Source organism: Aristolochia californica, unplaced genomic scaffold, assembly GCF_029961685.1.
Source record: "Aristolochia californica isolate CCGP_79_NKW_82.1479 unplaced genomic scaffold, dmAriCali1.0.hap1 SCAF_3, whole genome shotgun sequence".
Lineage (NCBI taxonomy): Eukaryota > Viridiplantae > Streptophyta > Magnoliopsida > Piperales > Aristolochiaceae > Aristolochia > Aristolochia californica.
In genome coordinates, this window is record NW_027181992.1 from 14,258,358 (window position 1) to 14,268,873 (window position 10,516).

The 10,516-nt window shown below is 35.2% G+C and overlaps 1 protein-coding gene across 3 annotated transcripts; it reads right to left on the reverse strand.

The window, feature by feature from the left end:
- Nucleotides 1-936: 936 nt before the first annotated feature.
- LOC137960226 (phospholipase A2-alpha-like) lies at nucleotides 937-4,530 on the reverse strand. Of its 3 annotated transcripts, XM_068807778.1 has the most exons (5): nucleotides 4,168-4,530; nucleotides 4,016-4,058; nucleotides 3,744-3,869; nucleotides 3,468-3,684; nucleotides 937-1,263 (listed from the first exon to the last, which is right to left on the reverse strand). In XM_068807778.1, the coding sequence occupies exons 1-4, from the start codon at nucleotides 4,432-4,434 to the stop codon at nucleotides 3,494-3,496; spliced, it is 627 nt and encodes a 208-aa protein (XP_068663879.1). In that variant the 5' UTR covers nucleotides 4,435-4,530; the 3' UTR covers nucleotides 937-1,263; nucleotides 3,468-3,493. The 3 variants fall into 3 exon arrangements, with proteins under 3 accessions (XP_068663879.1, XP_068663878.1, XP_068663880.1); XM_068807777.1 differs by lacking the exon at nucleotides 937-1,263 and having other exon boundaries at nucleotides 3,184-3,684; nucleotides 4,168-4,529; XM_068807779.1 differs by lacking the exon at nucleotides 937-1,263 and having other exon boundaries at nucleotides 3,184-3,669; nucleotides 4,168-4,523.
- Nucleotides 4,531-10,516: the final 5,986 nt, after the last annotated feature.

Sequence of the window (10,516 nt, forward strand, 5' to 3'; positions counted from 1 at the left end):
AGTTTTGTACTCATTAATATATTAAACCATGTAAATCATGTGAAAACCATGTAAGCCTATTGAGAGAGAGAGAGAGAGAGAGAGAGAGAGAGAGAGAGTTATGAGGGATACTGTCGTGTAAGTCATCAATGAAATAACTTGTTTTTATTAGTAAACCCTATAACAATATATACATGGGAAAAGGGGAAACAAAGGATAATCTGCATATGAAGATAATCTTCTAGTGAGCCTTGAGCCATATAACGGTGAAGTACAATTTGCACAACACATTGTGCATGCATAGTGCAAGTTTTACAAATATGAAAAATTACTTATAAAGAAACATAAGCTTTGTATCAATTCGTTTTTATTTTCGCTTTTCTCTGGGCTACTAGTGCAACCCTCCCTATCCATTCAAATAGTTATCTTATGTCCCTTTTTTCTTCTTTAACTCTGTTCTTAGTTTTTTTGCTCAGTTCTTTTCTTGTTTATTCTCTCTTTTGATCGATATTGTGGACCCTTCGTATCATTTGTTAGATAGTTATAAGCAGCTAGGTCCCAAAGAAAAAAAAGAGAAGAAAGGAAGAAGGGAGAAAAAAAATGAACAAAAAATTAGGATATAGTTTGTTGCATACCCAGCATCGTAGTAGATGAAAAATGAGTGAATGACTTGATAGGCCTTTTCTCACTTAACTGATGTTAGGCCAAAAGAATAGTTTTCTCCATGCATTGACCAAGTTTAATTGTAGCTTCATACATAGCTTCCTGTGAACTTTGCATTTGTGCTTTCGAAGCCAGGAGGCTCCAAATCTTATCCAAGGTATGCTAATTTCGAAGGATCGTTATAGTGGCACCTATGCCACTATGTTGTATTGATATTTTGTTGCCCGCAAGAACCTTTGCTTGCTCCCTAATGTTGAATACTGTATTACTAGACTAACTAACAAGAAAAAAACATCAGAAGAAGAAAGCTTTCAAAATTAATTTGCTATCGTCCAATTCACACAAGATCTTCTTATAATCTATACAGCACAAGGATGGTTCTTATAACTAGTCAAATCGGCACAAAATCCTCCAACAGTCTTCAACAGTAGAGTCCTGTTTTAGAAATCACCAATAAGCTGGTTTGTCAAACGAATCTTTTGCCAATGCGTGTGAACACAGTCTGGATTCTAGAATGGCAGTGTGCTTTACGTGGACAGGTAAGTTTCATACTGACACTCACACTGGTCCCCCTTAGCTTCCTGGGCAGTCATTCGGTCTCATCTATTCAATCCACAAGCCCTGAACAAAGTGGTGGTCTACTGTTATTTGTAATGGCTAGGAATGGGTAGGATAACACTCGCCCCATAGATCGCTTAAAGTAAAAAGAGTGAACGCCAGTACCACCCATAAAAGACCTTGTTAGATATTGAGTTTAACCACATTAGAGAATGAATTGAATTATATCTTTACAATTGATTATGATTGGTATTTATACAATTTAGAATAGAAAATATAAGCTTTACATGAGAAGATAAATACAATATGGGATAAATTCAATGAGATTTTCTTCAATAACTGAAGGGATTATGCTTATTTCTTATCATACCCCCTCAAGATAGGCCATTATTAGAGAGACCAATCTTGTCTCGTACCAACTAAAACTATGAACTTGGCACTGGCTATGTAAAGAGATTTGTTTCGAGGGTTCTTGGAAGCAATTGATGAGAAGAACAACAGCACTGGTAGCAGGTGGGGTAGACTGAATCGGAGAGAAAGCGTCGTCCGGTGAAGAGCAGCGGTATTGGTAGTGGCTGGGGATGAACAAAATTAAAGAGAACGCATCGTCCAGTGAAGAGATGTGGAAAAGTAGTGGCATTGGTAGAGGCTGGTGCGAATGGAATCAAAGAGAACGCATTGTCTGATGAAAGGATGTGGAAAAATAGCTATTAGTGGTTGGGGCGGAATGAATCGAAGAGAACACATCATTCGATGAAGAGAAGTGGTAGACAGTGAGGGTTTTTTTTTTTCTGAACATGTGAGCTCACCCATGTGCGAATGGTACGTGCGCGGACTAGGGGCAACGGGGGGGGGAGGGAGGGGAGGAGGAGGAGGAGGAGTTTGGTGCGACGCCAGCGAAGGTGGTTGCTAGCGGAGCTGGCGACAGGCGGCAACAGTGAAGGTCGACAATGACGATGGAGGCGAAGCTCGTCAACGAAGGTAGAGGAGAATCCGAGGAGGGAGATGCCTAAAATGGTTTTGCTCGGCAAGACGGGATTTGAGTTTGAATATGATGAGATGATAGCGGCGATGGAAATGGCAATTAATGGCAGTGGCGACATTGGCGGAGATGTGGAGATTTCTGTGATTGGTCTGCAAGGACAGCGACGAAAGGAAGAAGGGTCATCAGAAGTGATGGTCTTCGGTGATAGGAGAGGAGTGATGGTAGGAAAGGATTATGGAAGTGCAACGGGCGGAGGTTAGGCCCAATGCGACGGTGGGAGAGAGAGTGACGGTGGTGGCTATGATAATGGCTGGAAAAGGTGGAGGAGACGATCAAATTGGCTGTTTGGCGGTGAGGGATGCATCGTCAATCGGGAAGGCTAAAGGACAACAGACAGTTTTATATCTAGTGGGGGAGAGACGGAAAATGAGGAGAGAAACTTTTTTTTCTAGAGTAGAGAGTTGGTGGTTCAGTTTGAATCATGAGTTATGGGTGCAATGGTGGGAGAAGGTGAGGCATACGGAATAGAGAGTGCATTGTGCGGGTGGTTCAACTTGGGAGGGTGTGGCAGAGAGTGAGTTACGAGTGGAGAGGCTGAGGAAGCGAAATAAATAAAAATTTGAAGAATGGCAAATACAGAAGATCGATATGCTCTGATAGTTTATTAGAGATTGAACTGAACCATTTTAGAGGATGAACCGAATCACACATTTACAATTGATTAAGGGTGATATTTATATAATTTAGTATAAAAAAGATAAGTTTTACATGAGAAATATAAATAAACATGAGATAAATATAATGGGATCTTATCAGATAACTGAAGGGATTATGCTTATCCATTTTCAGACCCCATGGGGCCAAGAAGTGTTTGTCTAACTAGAGGTTGTGCCTTCCTATCACTTGCAACGCGCATGCAAGACAAAAGCTTAGCAGGGTGCGTTGGTGTGGTCCTGGCCCTTTCATTAACATTTAATTAGAAAGGAGTGAAGGAAAGATTCTCGATAACCAAAAGAGATTATCCTAAATGGTTAAAATCAATGTTCAACCCATTCCCTTCCACCTACCTCAATAATGTTAGACGTTGATATTCAAACAACTCCGAGTATGATAGCTGAGAACACCGGCATGAACTCGGAAGAGTTTGGGTTAAGAGTGGAAGCGACTGATTCAGAATTAATAAATTAAGAAAATACTAAGTAAAAGAAGAACCTAGCACTACAAGACTACATCCCATGTGATGTAGTCTCTTCCCTTCCTCTCTGTTTCCCAGGAATATTACCTTCGGAAAGGATCAGGAAATTTTTTCTAAGGCTTGTGAAGAAGCCTTCCGGCCAAGATCGCAGCCTCCATTACCACAGAGATCACGTCAACCACCTCCTCGACCAAGCATTTGTTCCCTTTGAACGTTGGCCCTCCTGAATTCTTAAATTTCATTATGCAGTCGAGAAAAGATTGACTGCACGCCTGGCTCAAATAGTCATCTGCACTCAAAACAACTAATTGAAGGAGGGGATGAAAAAGACTGAATAACAAATGAATTCATCTATAGACTTACTGTTCTTGGATTGGACACAGGCGTCGTGGTTCCTACAGCAGGCATCGAGGCCATCGCATGGCTTTTCTCCTGGGCATCCGCTGTACAACAAACCACAGTACTTCCCGTATCTCAGAAATGGAGGCACTGTTGCGGGCAAAATGAAATTACAAAGATATCAAAATAGAAAGGGGAAAAGAAAAAGAATCGACACATTTAAAGAACTTCGCTGATTCAGGAAACAACTCTATGCTTAATCTATGAAAAGGGATCTTTGACGCAAGAAGGGCAACCTGAACAGAAGTCCGATTCACAGGCCTTACTGCATTCCTTGCTCTGTATTGAACAAAAGATAGAGATTGTCATTAAAGTACGGGAGAAGGAGGAGGAAGAAGAGAAAGAGAAGACAAGGAAGGAAAGAACACTGACGGATTTAAGTACTTACAGCTGAAACAGACGCATCCTTTGACTGAATGCCGACGTTAAGAGCTCCGACAGGCAGGAAGAAAACACAAAGTAAGGCAACAAGGGCGAACTTCAAGGGTTTATGTCCCGTTACCATGTCGATCCCGAAGAAAAGCTCGGGAATCATGTAGCTCGGCGTTCGACGAGAACCCTGATTTATAGAAAGAGGGCGTAGATTTGGCGAATAAGTAGGCACCCAGGGAGGTGGGTGTGAACAGTGAATTTGTCGCCTTGCTTCTCGTGACATGTTATTTGTTTCTTCCTCAATTGTTACTGGTCATTTGCAGACTCGAACGGAAAGAAACCTGACGGATACAGGGGAGATGGGATCTCTTCGTCCAGAAATGAGAAAACCCCTTAGACCAGGCTTGATCAAAATGGAACCTGCACGTGGTAGAGCAAGGGATTCTTGAATCAATCAGTCATACTAATACAATCTCATAAAATTAATTAAAAATATTATCAGCCTCAAGTAACTAAATCGTTCATTAGACTGACCATCATACTTGATACAGGCTGAATATCTTGCCTAAGAAGACACTAATGTATTTACATTTTCTACAATAAAAAATCAGGTAAATGACAAGTTGGTCGTTGGTGACAGACAATTTTGCCTTGAGAGGGTAATATAAGAAACTGTGGACCATCGCCTACCACAAAAAAAGAAAAAAAGAAAAAAAGAAAAAACAATGGTCCAGCTATTGACTTTGCTCTGGTTCACTTCACACTAGCAAGTCACATGACAGTACTATTACCTTCTCTGAAGCAGTGAGAAAACTGGGTATTAGGAAGTCTTCCACTTCAGTAGAAGGTCGAAATGATCCCTTGCTAGTGTTATAATGGTCTTGCATGACATTTATAGTCAGTTTAGATACTAAAGAATCACTTTCAATAGGACAATGTAGAACCAATAAGACAATGTAGACTCCACCACCCCCTTCGGCCCTCTCTCCCCTTCCTCATCTCTCCCTCCTCCCTTCCTCTTCCCTCTCTCTCCTTCCTCATCTCATACTCCGTCCCCCTTCACCACCCCATCTCTGGTGGAGGTGGCAAATAAGCAAAAAAAAAAAAAAAAAAAAAAAACCTTTTGCCTTGCAGGGTGGCGGTGGCTGACAATGTCTTCAAAGGTGGTAGTGGCCTAGTGGGACAGAAGGAAGAAGAGGAGGAAGAGGGAAAGAATACTTAAGAAAATTCTCTGGCATGCGGGCCTACGTAGGGAGAGAGGGGGAAGGAAAAAGAATCGGAAAAAGGAAAGAGAAAAGAAAAAAAAAAAAGGAAAGAAAGTAAAAAAAAGAAAAATGAAAACAAAAAAAAAAAGAGGAAAAGGGGAAATAAAATTGAATAAAATTAATAAAATATTCTAATATATTAAAATTAGTTAAAATTATAATAAAAATGAATAATTGGAAAAATAAAAATGACAATAAATAAATAAATTAGTTTATAAAATTTAAATAAATAATAGTTATTAAGATTGTGTTTGACATCAAAGTGGTAAAATTAAATTATTATTGGTTTTGAAAATAACTTAAAGATAAGTAATCGAAAAAATAAAAATATTATCCATTTCCTAGCATATTTTTAAAATAAAAGATAAAGATAAGCTAAACATACAATAGAAGAAAATATATAAAAAATACAATAAAAAGATAAAAATAATACATGAATATGATAAAAAAATTAATAGTTTATAAAAATAAATACATAATAAACACATAAAATAGAATAAAGCAAGAAATTGATTCCATATAAAAGAAAAAAACATGAAAACAAATTGTGTAAAATAGGGAAAGAGAAAGTAGACATTGCAAAAGTTATTTCAATGGAAAGGTATTATTCATAAAATATAATAAAATAATGAATAAAACATTGAACATTGTATAACTGAAAATAAAAAAGAATAAGATAAGATAATAAAACATGCATCTTAATGATAAGGATAAACGTGAAAAGATTAAATAAAAAAAATACAAACACAAAAAATAAAATGAAGGAAAAATGAATGAAATGGACATATTGTAATAAAAAAGGGAAACAGAAAAATAGAAAGCACAAAAAATATTTATATAAAAAATTATTATTCAAAAAATTTAATAAAACACTGAAAAACATAAAACATTATAAAACTAAAAAATATAATGAAAAGATAAGACAATGATAAGGATAAACACGAAAAGATTAAATGCAAAAACTAAAACGAAGGAAATACTTGATTAAACAAAAATAAAGCAAGAAAAATGGAAAACAAAGATTACTTAGGAAAACATTGAAAAGTATATACCAGATAAAAACAAAGATCAGCAACAATATATTTCCAATAAAATCTCTTTTTGTTACTACATCTTTTATTTCAGTTTTCTCCATTATATGAAAGAGAAAAAAAAGGCTAACCCAAATAAAATATTACATATAAAAAATAGAGTAAAATAAAAAAATTGAACATAAAGAAAAGCTAAACCTAAATACATTAAAAATATAATAAATCATAAAATAAATAGAAAACATGAATAGAATAAACAAAAAATAACAATTTACATAAAGCATATAAATTTTAAAAAAAATAAAAAGATACATCTATAAACAATTAGAAATGAAAGATTCAAAACTAGATTAAAATTTGTTGAAACTTAGGATTCTATAATGTATAATCATGGTAGAAGAGGATTAAGGGGTGAGAAGAAGAAGAAGCAGAGTTGCAGAGAGAAGATTTTAGGAGGAGAAGAAGAAGAGTGACAAATTTGGAGAAAAGAGGAGGAAAAATAGGGTTATGGACTTGTCCAAAACCTCCCTCTTAATTTGTATTTATACATATCAAAAGTATTAATATTACAAGAATACCCTTCACCCTAGTAAGAGTGAATAAGAGACATAAATCATAAATTAATTACATCAATGTCATCTTTATGAGATGATTCTTTATTTACCATAATGTCACCACGATGTGGCCTTCTCCTTGGTCTATAGGCTTGAATCCATCTTTCACACACTTGGACATGTGAGTCTTCCTTGGTCATATGGGCTTGGGCTCATCTTCCAACAGTCTCCATCAAGCTTGAGGTGAGAGATCAAGATCATTATAAACGAACAGTTTACTGCAAATGGTATATAGGATCTTCCTGTATAAAATGGCAATCCATCATATATTCCAATAAAATTTTTTAAACATAAAATTAAAAATAAACATGAAATAGAAGTATGGATAAAAATAAGAAACAAAAATGGAACAAATAGAAAATTAATTATTTTTAAAAAATATATAAAAAAGAATAAAAATTAAAATAGAGGAAATCATATAGTTAAAAGTCCATCTTCACAAATAGTATAAACAGGAAAAATTAAAAGAGAAAATTTATTAAATAGAAAAAATGAAAACATAAGATAGAAGAAACGAATGAAAAAGGAAAAAGACAACATAGAAAAACAATTAAAAGTATTTAAAACTAATGAGAAGAACACATTTAATAAGAAAAATAATAAAAAATATATTATAATTAATTTTACATAATTCTGGAGATCCTCATTCTGAGAAGGAGAGACAACCCCAGCTGAAGAAAAAAAAAAAAAAGAAAGAATGAAATAAAAGTGATAATAGAGTTTAGTTGAAAAGAGGAGGATGCTAGATAAGTAGCCCTTCATACTGATTAAAAAGTGAAATATAAGAGAAGAAGAGATCCAATAAACATAATTTAGGAAACAAAAAAAGAGAATGAACTTACTTATGGAAGAAAAATAGAAAAAGACAAAGAAAGAGAGAAGACAAAATTATCTTATTTATTAAATTTATTCTTCTCATTTTTATTTCTTGTTCACATAAAAAAACTATTTTTTATCAAATTATTATTATATAAATATAAGTAAATTAATTTAATATATCAAATATATCATTTAAATTATATTAATCGTATTTTATGTTTAGAAACATAGGAAACAATGTTATACATTTAATTTAAATTAATAGTACCTTTCCCAACAAAATTTTAAATTCAATTGGAAAGTTTTACTTTCTTGCTGAACTTAAAAATTTGATGGAAAAACTATATATTCTCCCAATGGATTTAAAAATTCCTTTAGGAATTTTGTAGTTTTTACAACGAATTCAATGAATCAGATTGGTCTGGATCTCCTGATGATAGGAAGTCTATGTCTGGATATTGTACTCTTGTTGGAGAGAACTTGGTTACATGGAAAAGTAAGAAGCAAAATGTGGTTGCAAGATCGAGCATCGAAGAAGAATATAGAGCTATGGCCCACACAATTAGTGAACTCTTATGGATCAGGACCCTTCTTACCGAATTAGGATTTTATAAAGGAGGTCTCATGGGTTTACGTTGTAATAACCAAACAACGATTCATATTACTTCAAATTCAGTCTTCCATGAAAAGACTAAATACATTGAGGTGGATTGTCACTTTATATGGGAGAAGTTTCAACTAGGAATAATCTCCATCAAACATTTTACATCTCAAGAGAAAGTAGCAAATATCCTCACTAAACCAGTTACCTCTAAAATCCTGTCCTTGATATGTAGCATGCTGGGTATCTATGATGTTTTTTCTCTTCCAACTTAAGGGGGAGTGTTGGAAGATGGGCTCAAGCCCCAAGTTCAAGGCTAGTAAGCCCACACATCTAAGTGGTGGCATATGGGTAAAATAGGATATTTTCCATAAAGATGGCATAAAGATGTAAATATTTCTTCTTTTTATGTCTCTTCTTTTATCAAGTTGTAGCCCTAAGGGCATTGTAAAGCTATACATAAAGGCATTGGATAAGAGGTAAAACATTGAAGCTCTCCCCTCTTTTCTCAAGAAATTCGTCCAGCCTCCCTCCTCACTTGGTCGACGCACTTTCATCTCCCTTAATCCAAACTCTCTCCATCTTGGTTCTTCTCCTTCTTCTCCTCTCCTTCCTCTTCTTCTTCTTCTTCTTCCTCTTACTCTTCGATGATCTAAAGTCCTCCATGTGGGATCCTAAATTCTAAATGGTATCAGAGCAAGGAGTTTAGGATTCCCCTTGATGAAGTATACAAGGAATTATTTATGAAGTCTATCCAAGAATTTGTTCATGAAAGGAGTAGTTCAGACATGAAGAGATAAGTCAATTATGACCATTATTTACATACTCTTTCTTTAATTGTTGAATTGTTGATTTCTGAATTACATCAAGTCAAGATAATCTTCATATGAGAGTTTGAAAAGATTTATCTCTTATGACTAAGAAGATGTGATAATCTTGATTTTATTTTAGCTAAATTACAAGCTTGATCAAGATTAGTTGATGCTAGTGTCTTATCAAGATTGATAAATTGATGATTTGTTAGTTAGTTACCTTTATGTAACTTGGATCAATTTTCTTTGACGTGGAATTTCAGCACATGTTGCTATAAATTCTCTCACTTGATGCTGCTCATGGGATCTTGTTATGTTGTTGGATGACTGTCATATGGTTAAAATTCTAGCACCTACTTATCTTTAATACTTTGCTGGTCTTGAACTCCAACGATTGCCTTTTTTTTACGTTGGAGTGTTCCCATGAGTTGAGAAAAGATTGCTTCCTAGAGTCTTGATTTGTCTCTAAGTATTTCTAAAGAAGACAGTGGTTCTCACATATTTGCCCACAGTTTGTGTTGGAGTTTGGATTAAGGCATAAGAGATTGCATCTATCCTCTCCTCTTTGTTTTTCTATAAGAATATAAGAGGGATTGAATGATGGCTGGATCTTGTCCCCACTTTACAAAAGCACAAATTCCTTGATGATTTAGTGCTTGCTCTCGTGGAAAATTTATATTCCTTCCATTGTCAGTGCCTGATTTGATCCACGGTTTCTTCAAATTGCATTAAGGGTTTTTTATTTGAAGTTGCCCCTTGCAATTGACCTCGGCATTTGAATTACCTCATGATGGAGATTGGACGTACAAGTAGTAAGAACGACATACTCCACATTACTACAATCCCATTAAGAGGTCTCTCCAATTACCTTAGCTGGTCACAATCGGTACGTCGAATTCTCATTACTCATGACATTCTTAGTCACGTAATCAAACTCCCTCCTCCGATTGCAGAAGAATATGTAGCCTATCTCAAGTGGGTTAAAAATGATAATCAGGTTATTAGTTGGCTCATCAATAGCATGGAAGAGCATGTAGCTAACAATATGGTCCACTTGGAAACAGCCAAGGACATTTGGGACTCATGTGCTAAACTATACTCCTGTACAGCCTCCTTAAAAAATTATTTGATGTCTTAAAAAGTATGTTGAATACTAAACAAGGAGATAACATTCATGAGTTTTTGGCCCAGTTTCAGGGCCTTCTCTAAGAATGAAAAATCGC